Genomic DNA, 20,612 nt, shown 5'->3' with positions numbered 1-20,612 from the left:
ATCATCGCCGAGAGCATGCAGAAACCAAGCACAGGCAGCGGAAGGGGCGTGCAGCAAACCAGGCTCCTCGCCCACCCTTCCCCTCAACGACTCTGTGTCCCACCTGTGACAGAGACTGTGGTTCCCGTATTGGACTGTACAGCCACCTAAGAACTCATACTAAGAGTGGAAGCAAGTCTTCCTCGATTCCGAGGGACTGCCTATGATGATGATGATGATGGTAACCTGGTCAGTCCTTAATGGCTTCCAGAAGTGAAGGTACAAAGGTGAAGTTCAGGTTATATACCGGGCCCAGCACGAGTGTACCTATGACCATAGGACCTCTGACGGTAGTGCCCTCTGTTGGTGAGCAGACCTTATGTACATACATTACATCATTCCCCCCCAGCTCTTGGCACAAGTCCATATTACAAGTTCAGACGGTCCGGAGCCCTTCCCTCCCTGGTTGACCGTCTCAGTACAATCCCAGTGCTTTCCAAGTCTCTCACGACTTCGGGCTGGGCGTTGACCACAGTGGGTTCTTCTGATGGTTGGATGTGAGTTGGTTGGTCATCTAAGCTCGCGGTGTCTTCTTCCAACTGTCCGGTGTCTTAGCTTGATTTGATCAATGTGTTTCCTACACATCTGCCCATTCTTGAGCTTAACCATATACATTCAGTTACCCTTCTTATCCGTAACATAGCCCGGGAGTCACTTGGGCCCTTGACCATGGTTAAGTACATACACTGGGTCGTTTACAGATATGTCCCGTGACACTGCGGCGCGGTCGTGATACCACTGCTGGCGTTGACGTTAGGTTTTGACATGATCATTAAGGTCAGGATGGACTAGAGAGAGCCTGGTTTTAAGGTCTCTTTTCATCAACAGTTCCGCATGCGAGACCCCGGTGAGCATATGTGGCCTTGTCCTGTAACTGCACAGTATGCATGACAGGCATGTCTGCAAGGAACCGTGAGTTACGCGTTTCAGGCACTGCTTGATGGTTTGAACTGCCCGCTCCGCTTGACCATTGGATGCGGGTTTGAACGCGGCTGACGTGTTTTATGCTGTTGCGTTTCATGAACTCGTGAAAAGCTCCAGGTTCGTGAAACACGGTCCACTGTCGCTGACAACGATGTCTGGCAGACCATGTGTGGCAAACATGGCTCTCAGGTTCTCAGTGGTGGCAGTGGAAGTGCTGGATGACATGATCACATGTTCTATCCATTTGGAGTATGCATCCACCACCACAAAAAACATTTCACCGAGGAAGGGGCCCGCAAAGTCGATTTGGATTCTACACCACAGTTTGGATGGCCATGACCACAGACTGAGCGGAGCTTCCTTTGGGGTATTGCTTAACTGCTTGCAAGTGCTGCACGCATGACCCTAAGTCTGAGTCAATGCCAGGCCAACAAACATGGGACCTGGTGATGGCCTTCATAATGACAATACCAGGATGTGTACTATGTAACTCCCGTACAAATCTCGCCCTGCCTTTCTTGGGCATTACAACATGATTACTCCAAAGTAAACAGTCGGACTGGATGGAAAGCTCATCCTTGCAATGGCTGTACGGTATGGTTTCATCACCCTTTTCCTTGGGGATAGTCAACCAGTCCCCGTTAAGAACTGAATATTTTACAACCGATAGAGTCGGATCCTGGCTGGTCCGGATCTTAACTTGTTGAGCAGTGACAGACGACCCTTCACTCTCAAAGGCATCCATGACCATGAGTAGCTCTGCGGGCATTGGCGTTTCCACCTCCGGGGTGGGCAACGGTAACCGGCTCAATGCATCAGTGCAGTTGTTGGTGCCTGGTCTATGGCGAATGACATAATCATGGGCAGATAATCTGCCGCCATTCAGTTAATATTCTGCCTTCGTGTTTTTGCCCCCAAAATGGATAACCTCACATTTATCCACATTATACTGCATCTGCCATGCATTTGTCCACTCACCTAAGTTGTCCAAGTCACCCTGCAGCCTCTCAGCATCCTCCTCACAGCTCACACCGCCACCCAGTTTAGTGTCAACCGCAAACTTGGAGATATTACACTCAATTCCTCCATCTAAATCGTTAATATATATTGTAAAGAGCTGAGTCCCAGCACTGAGCCCTGCGGCACTCCATTAGTCACTGCCTGCCATTCTGAAAAGGACCCGCTGATCCCGACTCTCTGCTTCCTGTCTGCCAACCAATTCTCGATCCACGTCAGTACATTACCCCCAATACCATGCGCTTTGATTTTGCACACCAATCTCTTGTGTGGGATCTTGTCAAAGGCCTTTTGAAAGTCCAAATACACCACACCCACTGGTTCTCCCTTGTCCACTCTGCTAGTTACATCCTCAAAAAATTCCAGAAGATTCGTCAAACATGATTTCTCTATCATAAATCTATGCTGACTTGGTCCGATCCTGTCACTGCTTTCCAAATGCGCTGTTATTTCATCCTTAATGATTGATTCCAACATTTTCCCCACTACTGATGTCAGGCTAACCGGTCTACAATTACCCATTTTCTCTCTTCCTCCTTTTTTAAAAAGTGGTGTTACATTAGCTACCCTCCAGTCCATAGGGACTGATCCAGAGTCAATAGACTGTTGGAAAATTATCACCAATGAATCCACTATTTCTAGGGCCACTTCCTTAAGTACTCTGGGATGCAGACTATCAGGCCCCGGGGATTTATCGGCCTTCAATCCCATCAATTTTCCTAACACAATTTCATGTCTAAGGATATCCTTCAGTTCCTCCTTCTCACGAGACCCTCAGTCCCCTAATACATTCAGAAGGTTATTTGTGTCTTCCTTCGTGAAGACAGTACCAAAGTATTTGTTCAATTGGTCTGCCATTTCCTTGTTCCTCATTATAGATTCACCTGAATCCGACTGCAAGGGACCTACATTTGTCTTCACTAATCTTTTTCTCTTCACATATTTATAGAAGCTTTTGCAGTCTATTTTTACGTTCCCTGCAAGCTTCCTCTCGTACTCTATTTTTCCCCTCTTAATTAAACCCTTAGTCTTCCTCTGTTGAATTCTAAATTTCTCCCAGTCCTCAGGTTTGTTGCTTTTTCTAGCCAATTTAATGCTTCTTCCTTGGCTTTAACACTATCCTTAATGTCCCTTGTTAGCCATGGTTGAGCCACCTTCCCCGTTTTATTTTTACTCCAGACAGGGATGTACAATTGCTGAAGTTCATCCATGTGACCTTTAAATGTTTGCCATTGCTTATCCACCGTCATACCTTTAAGTATCCTTTGCCAGTCTATCCGAGCCAATTCACGCCTCATACCCTTCTTTAAGTTCTGGACCATGGTCTCTGAATTAACTGTTTCATTCTCCATCCTAATGTAGAATTCCACCATATTATGGTCACTCTTCCCCAAGGGGCCTCGCACAATGAGATTACTAATTAATCCTCTCTCATTACACAACACCCAGTCTAAGATGGCCTCCCCCCTAGTTTGTTCCTCGACATATTGGTCTAGAAAACCATCCCTAATACACTCCAGGAAATCCTCTTCCACCGCATTGCTACCAGTTTGGTTTGCCCAATCAATACGTAGATTAAAGTCGCCCATGATAACTGTTGTACCTTTATGGCGCACATCCCTTATTTCTTGTTTGATGCTGTCCCCAACCTCACTACTATTGTTTGGTAGCCTGTACACAACTCCCACTAGCGTTTTCTGCCCTTTGAAATTCCGCAGCTCCACCCATACCGATTCCATATCATCCAGGCTAATGTCCCTCCTTACTATTGCATTAATTTCCTCTTTACCAGCAACGCCATCCTGCCTCCTTTTCCTCTCTGCCTATCCTTCCTAAATGTTGAATACCCCTGGATGTTGAGTTCCCAGCCTTGGTCACCCTGGAGCCATGTCTCCGAGATGCCAATTACATTATATTCGTTAATTGCTGTCTGCGCAGTTTATTCGTCCACCTTATTCCGAATACTCCTCGCATTGAGGCACAGAGCCTTCGGGCTTGTCTTTTTAACATACTTTGCCCCTTTAGAATTTTGCTGTAATGTGGCCCTTTTTGTTTTTTTCCTTGGGTTTTTCTGCCCTTCACTTTTACTATTCTCCTTTCTATCTTTTGCTTCTGCCTCCATTTTATTTCCCTCTGTCTCCCTGCATAGGTTCCCATCCCCCTGCCATATTCGTTTAACTCCTCCCAAACAGCACTAGCAAACACTCCCCCTGGGACATTGGTTCCGGTCCTGCCCAGGTACAGACCATCTGTACTGGTCCCACCTCCCCCAGAACCGGTTCCAATGTCCCAGGAATGTGAATCCCTGTGTTCTGCACCACTCCTCAAGCCACGTATTCATCTGAGCTATCCTGCTATTCCTACTCTGACTAGCACGTGGCACTGGTAGTAATCCTGAGATTACTACTTTTGAGGTCCTACTTTTTAATTTAACTCCTAGCTCCCTAAATTCATCCTGTAGGACCTCATCCTGTTTTTTACCTAAATCATTGGTACCTATATACACCACGACAACTGGCTGTTCACCCTCCCTTCACGTTGACAATGTGGTGACAAAAAGACATCAGCAGGCACAAATCACACATCCTGCAACCCACACCCTGAACCTCAGCAGAAGCTGAACAGCAGTTAGCTAAATTGTACCGTCACATTAAACTCTAAAGCGTCCTGAAATGAACAACTTGAACTATTTCATCATTTCTAGCTTCAGTGAGATAAAGTACAACAACAACTTCTTGTGTTTATTTTATGGTGTCTTTAACGTAGTGAAACGTCCCAAGGCGCTTCACAGGAGCATTTTAAGACAAAACAGATAAATTTGATGCTGAGCCACACAAGACGAAATTACAGATGACCAAAAGCTTCGTCAAAGAGGAAGTTTTTAAGGAGCGTCTTAAAGAGGATAGAGAGGCGGAGAGGTTTAGGGAGGGAATTCCAGAGCTTGGGGCCCAGGCAACAGAAGGCACGGCCACCAGTGATTGAGCGATTATAATCAGGGATGTTCAAGAGGGCAGAATTAGAGGAGCGCAGACATCTCGGGGGAGTTGTGGGACTGGAGGGGGTTACAGAGATAGGGAGGGGTGTCGGGCCTGGAGGAGGTTACAGAGATAGGAAGGGGTGTAGGGGCTGGAGGAGGTTACAGACAGAGATAGGGAGGGGCAAGGCCATGGAGGGATTTGTAAACAAGGATGAGAATTTTGAAATCGAGGCGTTGCTTAACCAGCAGCCAATGTAGGTTAGCGAGCACTGGGTGATGGGTGAGTGGGACTTGGTGCAAGTTAGGACACGGGGCAGTGAGCACAGTGGGTGATGGGTGAGTGGGACTTGGTGCAAGTTAAGACATGGGGCAGTGAGCACAGGGGGTGATGGGTGAGTGGGACTTGGTGCAAGTTAAGACATGGGGCAGTGAGCACAGGGGGTGATGGGTGAGTGGGACTTGGTGCGAGTTAGGACACAGGGCAGTGAGCACAGTGGGTGATGGGTGAGTGGGACTTGGTGTGAGTTAGGACACGGGGCAGTGAGCACAGGGGGTGATGGGTGAGTGGGACTCGGTGCGACTTAGGACACAGGCTGCCGAGTTTTGGATGACCTCACGTTTACGTGGGGTAGAATGTGGGAGACCAGCCAGGAGTGTGTTGGAATAGTCAAGTCTGGAGATAACAAAGGCACGGATGAGGGTTTCAGCAGCAGATGAGCTGAGGCAGGGGCGGAAATGGGCAATAAGAACATAAGAACATAAGAAATCGGAGCAGGAGTAGGCCATACGGCTTCTCAAGCCTGCTCTGCCATTTAATACAATCATGGCTGATCTGATCATGGACTCAGGTCCACTTCCCTGCCCGCTCCCCATAACCCTTATTCCCTTATCGGTTAAGAAACTGTCTATCTCTGTCTTAAATTTATTCAATGTCCCAGCTTCCACAGCTCTCTGAGGCAGAGAATTCCACAGATTTACAACCCTCAGAGAAGAAATTTCTCCTCGTCTCAGTTTTAAATGGGTGGCCCCTTATTCTAAGATCATGTCCTCTAGTTCTAGTCTCCCCCATCGGTGGAAACATCCTCTCTGCATCCACCTTGTAAAGCCCCCTCAATCTTATACGCTTCGATAAGATCACCTCTCATTCTTCTGAATTCCAATGTGTATAGGCCCAACCTGCAGGAGGGAAGAGATGAGGAGATGTTTTTTTTCAAATGCAGTGAGTTGTTATGATCTGGAACGCGCTGCCTGAAAGGGCGGTGGGAGCAAATTCAATAGTAACGTTCAAACTGGGAATTGGATAAATACTGGAAGGGGAAAAACATTTCAGGGCTACGGGGGAAGAGCAGGGGGAGTGGGACGAATTGGATCGTTCTTTCAATGAACTGGCACAGGCTCGAGTGGCCGAATGGCCTCTCTTTGTGCTATATCATTCTATAAATACATCTGCCATAAAAGTGCATAGAACAGAGAGTAAATACATCGGACACTCACATACCACTCACCCGTAAACTGACTCATAGAAACGTTTAAAATTCTGACGGGTTTAGACAGGTTAGATGCAGGAAGAATGTTCCCAATGTTGGTGAAGTCCAGAACCAGGGGTCACAGTCTAAGGATAAGGGGTAAACCATTTAGGACCGAGATGAGGAGAAACTTCTTCACCCAGAGAGTGGTGAACCTGTGGAATTCTCTACCACAGAAAGTAGTTGAGGCCAATTCACTAAATATATTCAAAAGGGAGTTAGATGAAGTCCTTACTACTCGGGGGATCAAGGGGTATGGCGAGAAAGCAGGAAGGGGGTACTGAAGTGCATGTTCAGCCATGAACTCATTGAATGGTGGTGCAGGCTAGAAGGGCTGAATGGCCTACTCCTGCACCTATTTTCTATGTTTCTATGTTTCTATGACTGTGCTAAAGCACAAATTAGAGGATAATGGTTTTCGAGTTCAGACTTTTAAGTGGACTTATTCAGCCACTATGATAGAGCAATAGGATTTGTTACACAGTTCTGTACAAGGTTAGGTTTGTCCATTAGTCTGTCGCTTTGAAGTATTGGTCAATGTTTCTGACTATATTATCCAGGGCGTACAAAGTGAGAATGCATTTTGTCAGCCCTATCGTATCGCCATTCCACTCATTTGAAATTGCAAACATGATGCGCTGTTTCATCCCGGTATCTTTTGAGAACTTTCCAAACTAAAAGAAAAAGGAGAGACAGGTTTTAAAAGTATTCAAAACTGGTCAAGGTGATTAAATGTTCTACATCACAAATCTGAACCAACATTCACTAAAAAAAATTATCTGGTCATTTATCTCATTGGCTGCCACGTTTCCTATATTATCAGTGGGTAACCTTTGGCATTGTTGCCAAATTAAGTTAATTTAAGGGTTAAGTCATGACAGGAGAGCCCAGACCCCTGTCATGCTCCTCCTGTGCTATGTGGGAAGTCAGGGACGCTTCCAGTGTCCCTGACTACAATGGGTGCAGGAAGTGTGTCCAGCTGCAGCTCCTGACAGACCGCATTGCGGCACTGGAGCTGCACATGGACTCACTCTGGAGCATTCACGATGCTGAGGATGTCATGAATAGCACGTTTAGTGAATTGGTCACATTGCAGGCAAAGGTTACATAGGCAGATAGGGAATGGGTGACCATCAGGCAGAGCAGTGGAAGGAAGGTAGTACAGGGGTCCCCTGTGGTCATCTCCCTCCAAAACAGATATACCGTTTTGGGTACTGTTGGGGGAGATAACTCATCAGCGGAAGGCAGCAGCAGCCAAGTTCATGGCTCTGCTGCACAGGAGGGCAGGAAAATGAGTGGGAGAGCTATAGTGGTAGGGGATTCTATTGTAAGGGGAATAAATAGGCACTTCTGTGGCCACAATCAAGACTCCAGGATGGTATGTTGCCTCCCTGGTGCAAGGGTCAAGGATGTCTCGGAGCGGCTGCAGGACAATTTGGAGGGGGAGGGTGAACAGCTAGTTGTCGTGGTGCATATAGCTACCAACGATATAGGAAAAAAAAAAAACAGGATGAGGTTCTACAAGCTGAATTTAGGGAGTTAGGAGTTAAACTAAAAAGTAGGACCTCAAAGGTAGTAATCTCAGGATTGCTACCAGTGCCACATGCTAGTCAGAGTAGAAACAGCAGGAAAGTTAAGGTAAATACGTGGCTTGAGGAATGGTGCAAGAGGGAGGGATTCAAATTCCTGGGACATTGGAACCGGTTTGGGGGGAGGTGGGACCAGTACAAACCGGACGGTCTGCACCTGGGCAGGACCGGAACCAATGTCCGAGAGGGAGTGTTTGCTAGTGCTGTTGAGGAGGGCTTAAACTAATATGGCAGGGGGATGGGAATCTATGCAGGGAGACAGAGGGAAGTAAAATGGGGGCAGAAGCAAAAGGTAGAAAGGAGATGAGGAAAAGTGGAGGGCAGTGAAATCAAAAGGTAAAAGTCAAAAAGGGCCACATTACAACAAAATTATAAAAGGACAAAGAGTGTTTAAAAAAACAAGCCTGGAGGCTCTGTATCTCAATGCGAGGAGCATTCGTAATAAGGTGGACGAATTAACTGCGCAGATAGCTGTTAACAAATATGATGTAATTGGGATTACGGAGACATGCTCCAGGTTGACCAAGGCTGGGAACTCAACATCCAGGGATATTCAATATTCAGGAAGGCTTGACAGGAAGGAAAAGAAGGTGGGGTAGCGTTACTGGTTAAAGAGGAGATTAATGCAATAGTAAGGAAGGACATTAGCTTGGATGATGTGGAATCTGTATGGGTAGAGCTGCGGAACACCAAAGGGCAGAAAACGCTAGTGGGCGTTGTGTACAGACCTTCAAACAGTAGTGAGGTTGGGGATGGCATCAAACAGGAAATTAAGTATGCGTGCAATAAAGGTACAGCAGTTATCATGGGTGACTTTAATCCGCATATAGATTGGGCTAACCAAACTGGTAGCAATACGGGGGAGGAGGATTTCCTGGAGTGTATAAGGGATGGTTTTCTAGACCAATACGTCGAGGAACCAATTAGAGAGCTGGCCATCCTAGACTGGGTATTGTGTAACAAGAGATGATTAATTAGCAATCTTGTTGTGCGAGATCCCTTGGGGAAGAGTGACCATAATATGGTAGATTTCTTCATTAAGATGGAGAGTAACACAGTTAATTCAGAGACTCGAGTCCTGAAGTTAAAGAAAGGTAACTTCGATGGTATGAGACGTGAATTGGCTAGGATAGACTGAAGAATGATACTTAAAGGGTTGTCGGTGGATTGGCAATGGCAGACATTTAAAGATCACATGGATGAACTTCAACAATTGTACATCCCTGTCTGGCGTAAAAATAAAACGAGGAAGGTGGCTCAACCGTGGCTAACAAAGGAAATTAGGGATAGTGTTAAATCCAAGGAAGAGGCATATAAATTGGCCAGAAAAAGCAGCAAACCTGAGGACTGGGAGAAATTTAGAATTCAGCAGAGGAGGACAAAAGGTTTAATTAGGAGGGGGAAACTAGAGTATGAGAGTAAGCTTGCAGGGAACATTAAAAACTGACTGCAAAAGCGTCTTATCGATATGTGAAGAGAAAAAGATTAGTGAAGACAAATGTAGGTCCCTTGCAATCAGAAGCAGGTGAATTTATAATGGGGAACAAAGAAATGTTCTTTGGTTCTGTCTTCACTAAGGAAGACACAAATAACCCTCCGGAAATACTAGGGGACCGAGGGTCTAGCGAGAAGGAGGAATTGAAGAAAATCCTTATTAGTCAGGAAATTGTGTTAGGGAAATTGATGGGACTGAAGGCCGATAAATCCCCAGGGCCTGATAGTCTGCATCCCTGAGTAGTTAAGGAAGTGACCCTAGAAATAGTGGATGCATTGGTGGTCATTTTCCAACAATCTATAGACTCTGGATCAGTTCCTATTGACTGGAGGGTAGCTACGGTAACCCCACTTTTTAAAAAAAGGAGGGAGAGAAAACAGAGAATTATAGACTGGTTAGCCTGACATCGGTAGTAGGGAAAATGTTGGAATCAATTATATAAGATGTAATAGCAGCGCATTTGGAAAGCAGTGACAGGATCGGTCCAAGTCAGCATGGATTTATGAAGGGGAAATCATGTTTGACAAATCTTCTGGAATTTTTTGAGGATGTAACTAATAGAGTGGACAAGGGAGAACCAGTGGATGTGGTGTATTGGACTTTCAAAAGCTTTTGACAAGGTCCCACACAAGAGATTGGTATGCAAAATTAAAGCACATGGTATTGAGGGCAATGTATTGCCGTGGATAGAGAACTGGTTGGCAGACAGGAAGCAGAGAGTGGAATAAACAGGTCCTTTTCAGAATGTCAGGCAGTGACTAGTGGGGTGCCGCAGGGTTCAGTGCTGGGACCCCAACTATTTAGAATATACATTAATGATTTAGATGAAGGAATTGAATATAATATCTCCAAATTTGCAGATGACACTAATGTGAGCTGTGAAGAGGATGCTAAGAGGTTGCAGAGTGACTTGGACAGGTTAGGCGAGTGGGCAAATGCATGGTAGATGCAGTATAATATAGATAAATGTGAGGTTATCCACTTTGATGGCAAAAACACGAAGGCAGAATATTATCTGAATGGTGACAGATTAGGAAAAGGGGAGGTGCAACGAGACCTGGGTGTCATGGTCCATCAGTCATTGAAAATTGGCATGCAGGTACAGTAGGCGGTGAAGGCGGCAAATGGCAAGAGGATTTGAGTATAGGAGCAGGGAGGTCTTACTGCAGTTGTCCAGGGCCTTGGTGAGGCCACACCTTGAATATTGTGTACAGTTTTGGTCTCCTAATGTGAGGAAGGACATTCTTGCGATTGAGGGAGTGCAATGAAGGTTTACCAGACTGATTCCCGGGATGGCAGGACTGACATATAAGAAAGACTGGATCGACGAGGCTTATATTCACTGGAATTTAGAAAAATGAGAGAGGGGATCTCATAGAAACATATAAAATTCTGACGGGATTGGACAGGTTAGATGCAGGAAGAATGTTCCCGATGTTGGGGAAGTCCAGAACCAGGGGTCACAGTCCAAGGATAAGGGGTAAGCCATTTAGGACCGAGATGAGGAGAAACTTCTTCACTCAGAGAATTGTGAATCTGTGGAACTCTCTATCACAGAAAGTTGTTGAGGCCAGTTCGTTAAGATATATTCAAAAGGGAGTTAGATGTGGCACTTACAGCTAAAGGGATCAAGGGGTATGGATAGAAAGCAGGAATGGGGTACTGAAGTTGCAAAAATGATCAGCCATGATCATATTGAATAGTGGTGCAGGCTTGAAAGGCCGAATAGCCTACTCCTGCACCTATTTTCCCTTTTTTTATGTTTTTATTACAACAGTTACTACATTTCATTGTCTGTGAAGCGCTTTGGGACAATCTGAGATGGAGAAAGGCGTTATATAAAAACCAGTCTGTCCAAATATGTGGCAGCCAATTTCTGCACAGCAAGCTCCCATAAATAACAATTAAATAAATCACTCGATAATCTGTTTTTAGTTCTTGATTGACGGATAAATGTTCACCAGGACACCTCGAGACCTCCGCTGCTTTTCTTCAAGCTAGTGCCACGGGAAATTTTACATCCACTTTGAGAGTTTAATGTCTCAGCTGAAAGATGGCACCTCCGACAGTGCGGCATTCCCTCAATACTGCACTGGAGTGGCAGGCTGGATTTTCAGCTCAAGTCTCTGGGGTGGGACTATTAACCCCCAACCTTCCGACTCAGAGGTGAGAGTGCTACCCACTGAGCCATGGGTGACACCCTTGAGAAGGCCATGCATGTCGTGTTGGCTGCCTGCGTTACCTCACTGTGACAGGTCTCACAACTAAACCTAGCCTCCTGTATTGCATGCATTTCAGTGACCCTTCAGTACTGCCCTCCTCCTCCCCGGAGATATGTACCCGACCAACTTGGGGAGGGGAAGAAAGCCCTGGCCAATGTCTATACTTTGGGGCTTACTGTATCAATACAACTATTTTCAGTGAGCGAACCTTGTTTTTAATCGCACACGTACTGTGACTGAAAGCAGCTAACACCATGATCCATGCCTCTAGCCAAGCTGTTCCAGTACAGCTACAGCACTTGCATCTACCCGACAATGTGGAAAATTGCTCAAGTATGTGCTGTCTACAAAAAACAGGACATATCCAATCCAGCCAATTACCGCCCCATCAGCTTACTCTCAATTATCAGCAAAGTGATGGAAGTGTCGTCGACAGTGCTATCAAGCAGCACTTACTCACCGATGCTCAGTTTGGGTTCCGCCAGAACAACTCGGCTCCATACCCTATTACAGCCTTGGTCCAAACATGGACAAGAGCTGAATTCCAGAGATGAGGTAAGAGTGACTGCCCTTGACATCAAGGCAGCATTTGACCGAGTGTGGCACCAAGGAGCCCTAGTAAAACTGAAGGAAATGGGAATCGCGGGGGAAAACTCTGAACTGGCTGGAGTCATACCCAACACAAAGGAAGATGGTTGTGGTGGTTGGAGGTCAATTGACCAGAAACCTAACTGGATCAGCCACATAAATACTGTGGCTACAAGAGCAGGTCAGAGGCTGGGTATTCTGCAGTGACTGTCTCAACTCTGCAAGGCACAAGCTAGGAGTGTGATGGAATACTCTCCACTTGCCTGTATGAGTTGCAGCTCCAGCAACACTCAAAAAGCTCAACACCATCCACGAAAAAAAAGTCATCTTGATTGGCACCCCATGCAGCACCTTAAACATTCACTCCCTCCACCACCGTGCAATGCCGCTGCAGTGTGTACCATCCACAGGAAACACTGCAGCAACTTGCCCAGGCTTCTTCGACAGTACCTCCCAAACCTTTAACTCTACCATCTCGAAGGACCATGGTCCAAGGCACGTGGGAACACTATCACCTCCAAGTTCCCCTCCAAGTCATCCTGACTTGGAAATATATCGGCCGTTCCTTCATCGGCGCTGGGTCAAAATCCTGGAACTAACAGCACTGTGGGAGCACCTTCACCACACGGACTGCAGCGGTTCAAGGTGGCGGCTCACCACCACTTTCTCAAGGGGGATTAGGGATGGGCAATAAATGCCGGCCTTGCCAGTGACGCCCACATCCTGAGAACAATTTAGATTTCAATTGTATTAATATCAATGCACCTGATTCTACAAATTAAAACACACTCATTACCTTCTGCTGTAGTGGTTTGTATTCATAAATGCGATGATAGTCTTTCTCTGATATTTCTAATCGGTCAATGTTGGTCCCAATCACAATCCTGTAAATATCTGAAAAGAGACATTTGATAAAAATATGAATGTTAAACATAAAACTGAATGGCGACAAAGGTTACGTAGGCAGAAAGAGAAACTGAGACATACATTTCTTCGCCACAATGGTTTGTAGTTCCTGAAACTGCTTCATCAAATCATCAGAAATGTTGTCCATGGTGTTGGTGTCAACAACGAATACGACTCCATGAATTACATTTTCCGGAACGACGGGATACTTGGCATAATTTGAATCAGGATTGAATTCCTGCATCTAAGTTAGAGAAAAGTGAATGGGTTATACTAAAAGCTACCAACGGCACAATGTTTACATCTACTCAGCACAATGGTGAATGATGACTGGAGGGGTTCCTAGTCCCATCAGACAAGGTCCATGCATCTCATTCACCAATCCTACTGAGATCCAGAGGGGTCGCGACCTCAGTCTTGGGTTTCGGTGTCAGTAAGGGTCTCCCCCACCCCTCCCCCCCCACCCGCCTCTCACTGTCAAACTCCAGCTGTGCCTATGCCTCTCCTACTTTCTGTATTTTTCTGTTTCATTCCCTTTGTGCATTTATCTTTTTATTACTCTGTCCCTGTGTGATACTCTGTAACCTCTCTATGTGTTTCTCTGTGTGTTACTCTCGGACTTTTCTCACTGTTTCTCTATTATTCTGCCTTGGGTTTGGTGTTTTCCTGACATTTTCACAGCATTGTTTACACAGCATTTTCCACTGCTACATATTTTAAAATATAACCTGGAATGAAACAACTTAATTGAAATCCATGAAAACTTGCTTTAACATAGAGGCTATTTTAATATTTCTATAATCTAAAGATTAATATGCCTTGTATCTAGCATGCTCCCTCAGATGATTTTTCGATGTTAAATGATTTTAAATATAAACCCAGTTACGAATGCCCTTTAACTGATTTCAGCAGTTTACAGTAGCACAGAAAAGCTAGGAATGGGAGGTGTGTCTTGTGTTTGGTACAGATTGTTGGTAGGAGAGTGATTGAGGGTGTGGGGGTCATGCATTGAGCAGTGTGTGAGGCTAGTGGTGCAGCTAGTAGGAGACTGCTTTTGAAGCAGCATTCACTGACCTTGACCAGTGGCCTGAGGTCATGTAGCTTCTTTGGCACTGGAGCCATGTGGTGGGGAGGGGTGGGGCGATGGCAGGGGGGTGGGGGCACGACACTGCTGGCAGCGAGGGCATTGGTGATGTGGTCCCACAACCTCCTTGCTTGAGGGCCTCCTGGCCCTTGTGGGTAGAGGGCCTGTTTTGCAGTGCTGATCCTCTGCACAAAGCTGGAGTGCTGAGTGAAAGCCCCTGGATGCCCCTTCCCTGACTTGCTGAGCCACTATTGTTAGTGCTGAAGCACTTTTCCCATTTTACAAGGTACGGAAGGCAATGCAGCTTTAAGAGCTGAAGACTCCCATTCGGGGATTCTTTTTAACGTAAATTTTTTTGTGAGAAGGCAGTTGAGCCTTAAGGGCTGAAAACCACTTATTGTTACATGATTTTTATCATATTTCAGTTTATGTTCCTGTGAAGAATCATCATGTCTGGAAGAGTTAAAAGGAGGCAAAGGACTGGGAAAAGGCGGAGACACGCGGGGTGCTGAAGGTTTTCCTGAAGAATGTGATCAGGGATGCGGTCACCTACACTGAGCACGCCAAGCGCAAGACGGTCACTGCCATGGATGTGATGTACGCTCTGAAACTGCAGGGCAGCACTCCCTATGCTCGACCTGCGTGAGAACACCAGCGGCAGGTCAGGGCCATAAAAGGAGCGGAAGTGCGATGCCTGGGAGCAGCGTGGAGGCATATGCCACTTCAGGGAGCAGTGTGAGCTGGTGCAGGAGGGCGAGCGAAGAGAGACATCATCAAGAACCAGTTCGGTGATTGGAGAGTGGGCAGATACAGCAGGAGCGGCGAGAGACTGTAGAGGGATGTGATCGAGGCCCAGGAGAGGCGTGAGTTCTAGGCCTTCAAATCTACCACCAAGCTCATGGTCTACAGGACTGTAGTAATACCCGCCCTCCTGTATGGATCTGAGGCATGGACAATGTCTAGAAGGCACCTCAAGTCGCTGGAGATATATCACCAACGATGTCTCCGCAAGATCCTGCAAATCCCCTGGGAGGACAGGCGCACCAACATCAGTGTCCTCGACCAGGCCGACATCCCCAGTATTGAAGCACTGACCACACTTGATCAGCTTCACTGGGCAGGCCACATAGATCACATGCCAGATACGAGAACCCCAGCCTCCCATAAGCAATAAGCAAATGCTTTATGCGGAGCTCCTTCTTGGTAAACGAGCCAAAGGAGGACAGCGGAAGCGTTACAAGGACATCCTCAAAGCCTCCCTGGTAAAGTGCGACATCACCACTGACACCTGGGAGACCCTGGCCGCAGACCGCCCGAGGTGGAGAAAGTGCATCCGGGAGGGTGCTGAGCTCTTCGAGTCTCAACGCAAAGAGCGTGAAGAGGCCAAGCGCAGGCAGCGGAAGGAGCGCACGGCAAACCAGTCCCACCCACCCCTTCCCGCGACAAATGTCTGTCCCACCTGTAACAGGGTCTGTGGCTCTCGTATCGGACCGTTCAGCCATCAAAGAACTCACTCTGGGAGTGGAATCAAGTCTTGCTCGATTCCGAGGGATTGCCTATGATGATGACACAAGGTCTTGCAATTGTGTGGGACGGGCTTGATGGACCAGATGGTCTTTACTTGTCCTTCATTGTTTGTATAGTGTGGAGCCCACAGTACTCAAACTGAGGGCTTAAGGTTTTCTATCAGCTGATCATTACCTCTTGGCTATTTTTATTCTACATTTCTTCTAATAAAATCGAGAATGCCACTAGTTTCTGTATGTTCTCATCAACCTGACTTTCTGCCTCTTTAATTCCTGTGAACCTGTGCCTTCCCAATTCCTCTGCTCTTCCACAGTGTTATGTATGTAAACTTTATAATAGTGTAAGTCTTGCCACCAGGGGGCACACCTGTTGGAGACCGAAGGGTCACCTGCACACCTCATGCAAGCAAGTATATAAAGGTTGTCTGTTATGCTGTTTCTTCACTCTGGAGTTTGATTAAAGAGACTAAGGTCACATCAGTTTGAGCTTACAGCATACAGTCTTGTGGAGTTATGCTGAACATAACAATTGGCGACGAGTAACAGATCACGACCTTTCACACGGTTATGGCTGCTGTTGGCATTCTTGAGAGATTTGTTGAGGGTGATGATTGGGAAGCCTTCGTTGAGCGTGTTGACCAGTACTTCGTGGCCAATGAGCTGAATACAGACAGTCACGCGGTCAAGCGCAGGGCGATTTTCCTCACCGTTTGTGAGTCCACGATATACGGCCTCATCAAAAATCTGCTAGCATCGACGAAACCAATGGACAAGGCATATGCAGAGTTGCGTACGCTGGTTCGGGAACGCCTCAAGCCGAAGGAGAGCATCTTGATGGCCAGGTATCGCTTTTATATGCACCATCGCTCCGAGGGCCAGAACGTGGCGAGCTATGTCGCTGACCTAAGACGCCTTGCGGGACCGTGCGAATTTGCTGGATTTTTGGGGGAAGTGTTGCGGGACTTTTTCGTGCTTGGAATCGGCCACGAGATCATTCTTCGCAAACTGCTGTCTGCCGAATCCCTAGATCTAAACAAGGCCATCACAATAACCCAGGCTTTCATGTTCACGAACGATAACGCTAAACAGTTATCTTCTCAGCATCGAAGCTCATCGGCAAGTACTGTGCATAAAATAATGCCTTCAGCAGGCAGAACTGTACACGGCAGGGCCCACACGCCTGCAGAGGCCAGACCTAGGATGACGGAGTCTGCCGTGGGGCGTGAATGCGAATCCATTAACACCATGTTGGCGCTGCGGGGGTAATCATAGAGCCCATCAATGTCGATTCAAGCACTACGTGTGCAAGGGCTGTGGAACAATGGGGCACCTCCAGCGAATGTGCAAACGTGCTGCGACTCACCACGGGGCAGAGTCGGCAGAAGATGTCCGATCTGGCACGGATCACGCTGAATGAGTAAGAGAGGCAACTCAACCCAAGGCTGAAGAGGAAGTGTATGGGGTACACACCTTCACCACCAAAAGCCCTCCGATAATGTTGAAAGTCAAATTAAACCACATTCCAGTTTCCATGGAATTGGACACAGGGGCGAGTCAGTCAATTATAAGCCAGAAGGCTTTTGAGAAACTGGGGCATCAAGGCACAAAGGCCGATTCATACAAAGCTGTGCACTTACACCAAAGAGCTCATACCAGTGACAGTGAAGGTATCGTATGATGGAGCTGTGCATGATTTATCACTATGGATTGTACCAGGCGATGGCCCAATGCTGTTCGGCAGAAGCTGGCTAGGAAAGATCCGATGCAACTAGAATGACATCAAAGCGCTGTCTTCGGTGGATGGCGCTTCGTGCCCTCAAGTGCGAAAAAATTTCTGTCGCTATTTGAGCCAGACATTGGCAACTTCACAGGCACCAAAGTGCAGATCCATCTACTCCCTGATACACGGTCCGTTCAACACAAGGCCCGAGCAATATCATAAATGATAAGAACATAAGAATTAGGGACAGAAGTAGGCCATCTAGCCCCTCGAGCCTGCTTCGCCATTCAACAAGATCATGGCTGATCTGGCCGTGGACTCAGCTCCACTTACCCGCCCGCTCCCCGTAACCCTTAATTCCCTTATTGGTTAAAAATCTATCTATCTGTGACTTGAATACATTCAATGAGCTCGCCTCAACTGCTTCCCTGGGCAGAGAATTCCACAGATTCACAACCCTCTGGGAGAAGAAATTACTTATCAACTCGGTTTTAAATTGGCTCCTCCATATTTTGAGGCTGTGCCCCCTAGTTCTAGTCTCCCCGACCAGTGGAAACAACCTCTCTGCCTCTATCTTGTCTATCCCTTTCATTATTTTAAATGTTTCTATAAGATCACCCCTCATCCTTCTGAACTCCAACGAGTAAAGACCCAGTCTACTCAATCTATCATCATAAGGTAACCCCCTCATCTCAGGAATCAGCCTAGTGAATCGTCTCTGTACCCCCTCCAAAGCTAGTATATCCTTCCTTAAGTAAGGTGACCAAAAACTGCACGCAGTACTCCAGGTGCGGCCTCACTAATACCCTGTACAGTTGCAGCAGGACCTCCCTGCTTTTGTACTCCATCCCTCTCGCAATGAAGGCCAACATTCCATTCACCTTCCCGATTACCTGCTGCACCTGCAAACTAACTTTTTGGGATTCATGCACAAGGACCCCCAGGTCCCTCTGCACCTCAGCATGTTGTAATTTCTCCCCATTCAAATAATATTCCCTTTTACTGTTTTTTTTCCCCCAAGGTGGATGACCTCACATTTTCCGACATTGTATTCCATCTGCCAAACCTTAGCCCATTCGCTTAACCTATCCAAATCTCTTTGCAGCCTCTCTGTGTCCTCTACACAACCCGCTTTCCCACTAATCTTTGTGTCATCTGCAAATTTTGTTACAGTACACTTTGTCCCCTCTTCCAGGTCATCTATGTATATTGTAAACAGTTGTGGTCCCAGCACTGATCCCTGTGGTACACCACTAACCACCGATTTCCAACCCGAAAAGGACCCATTTATCCCGACTCTCTGCTTTCTGTTAGCCAGCCAATTCTCTATCCATGCTAATACATTTCCTCTGACTACGCGTACCTTTATCTTCTGCAGTAACCTTTTGTGTGGCACCTTATCAAATGCCTTTTGGAAATCTAAATACACCACATCCATCGGTACACCTCTATCCACCATGCTCGTTATATCCTTAAAGAATTCCAGTAAATTAGTTAAACATGAATCCATGTTGTGTCTGCTTGATTGCACTATTCCTATCTAGATGTCCCGCTATTTCTTCCTTAATGATAGCTTCAAGCATTTTCCCCACTACAGATGTTAAACTAACCGGCCTATAGTTACCTGCCTTTTGTCTGCCCCCTTTTTTAAACAGAGGCGTGTTACATTAGCTGCTTTCCAATCCGCTGGTACCTCCCCAGAGTCCAGAGAATTTTGGTAGATTATAACGAATGCATCTGCTATAACTTCCGCCATCTCTTTTAATACCCTGGGATGCATTTCATCAAGACCAGGGGACTTGTCTACCTTGAGTCCCATTAGCCTGTCCAGCACTACCCCCCTCGTGATAGTGATTGTCTCAAGGCCCTCCCTTCCCACATTCCCGTGACCAGCAATTTTTGGCATGGCTTTTGTGTCTTCCACTGTGAAGACCGAAGCAAATGATGTGGGAGAAAGTCGAGATTGAGCTGGACAGACTTTGATGAGAGGGAATTATATTGCCAGTGGAGTTCAATGAGTGAGCCAGTCCAATTGTTCCGGTGTTGAAAAGCGATGGCACGGTCAGAATCTGCAGAGACTACAAAGTAACGATCAACCAAGTCTCGTTACAGGACCAGCACCCACTACCCAAAGCGGAGGACCTGTTTGCAATGTTAGCAGGGGGAAGTCGTTCACCAAGTTCACCAAGCTGGATCTAACCTCTACTTACATGACACAGGAGCTGGCTGAATCTTCATAAAGATTGATGTGCATCGACACGCACAAAGGACTGTTCATATACCACAGATGCTCTTTTGAGATTCGTTTGGCTGCTGCCATCTTCCAGAGGAACATGGAGAGTCTGCTGAAATCGGTTCCGCGCACCGTGGTGTTCCAAGACGACATCCTGATCACTGGCCGCAACACCACCGAACACTTGCACAACTTGGAAGAGGTTCTAAAGCGACTGGACAGAGTGGGACTCGGGCTGAAACGCTCCAAGTGTGTTTTCCTGGCGCCAGTCGTCAAATTTTTGGTGAGAAAGATTGTGGCAGACGGCATCAGACCCACGGACTCTAAGACGGAGGCCATCAAGAATGCGTTCATTGCTGGGACTCCTCAACTATTTTGGTAACTTTCTACCTGGGTTGAGCACTGAAATAACCAAATTTATGTAGTGCTTGAATTTATGTATAAATATGTTGAGCTATAGTATATCACCAGTGTGCTTGGTGAAACGGGACAAGAGGTAACGAATTGATCCATGATTAAAAGGACTTGAGGACTTGCTCGGGCAAGGCACCGGTCCGCACAATTAAACGGTAAAGGATGCACTGTGTGGATAGCAACATGACTTACAGCTGAAGTCTGATAAAATTAACCCCGATATGCTTTCCTTACAGAATTTACATGAGCATGTTACCGTAAGAAAACATGCTATCGGACAAGGCCATCTGGCAAAAACAAAGGGCGATTGTTACAGCAACGAAGTTGCAAGAATAGTTAAGAGGAAGGCCCC

General features: G+C 46.6%; 1 protein-coding gene across 2 annotated transcripts in view; it reads right to left on the bottom strand.

Annotated features, from left to right (window-relative positions):
• Positions 1-4,700: 4,700 nt before the first annotated feature.
• LOC139251722 (interferon-induced protein 44-like) overlaps positions 4,701-20,612 on the bottom strand; it is a 33,499-nt gene continuing 17,587 nt past the window's right edge. For both annotated transcript variants that reach the window (XM_070873271.1, XM_070873272.1), the window contains 3 exons: positions 13,365-13,527; positions 13,174-13,271; positions 4,701-7,157 (listed from right to left, as the gene is read on the bottom strand). In XM_070873271.1, coding sequence (XP_070729372.1) covers positions 6,993-7,157; positions 13,174-13,271; positions 13,365-13,527 — 426 coding nt within the window. In that variant the 3' untranslated portion in view covers positions 4,701-6,992. The remainder of the gene's footprint in view (positions 7,158-13,173; positions 13,272-13,364; positions 13,528-20,612) is intronic.

The sequence above is a fragment of the Pristiophorus japonicus genome, unplaced genomic scaffold (assembly GCF_044704955.1).
Source record: "Pristiophorus japonicus isolate sPriJap1 unplaced genomic scaffold, sPriJap1.hap1 HAP1_SCAFFOLD_433, whole genome shotgun sequence".
NCBI classification, from domain to species: domain Eukaryota; kingdom Metazoa; phylum Chordata; class Chondrichthyes; family Pristiophoridae; genus Pristiophorus; species Pristiophorus japonicus.
Note: the sequence above shows the minus strand (reverse complement) of the source record. Positions and strands in the feature narration are given on the sequence as shown.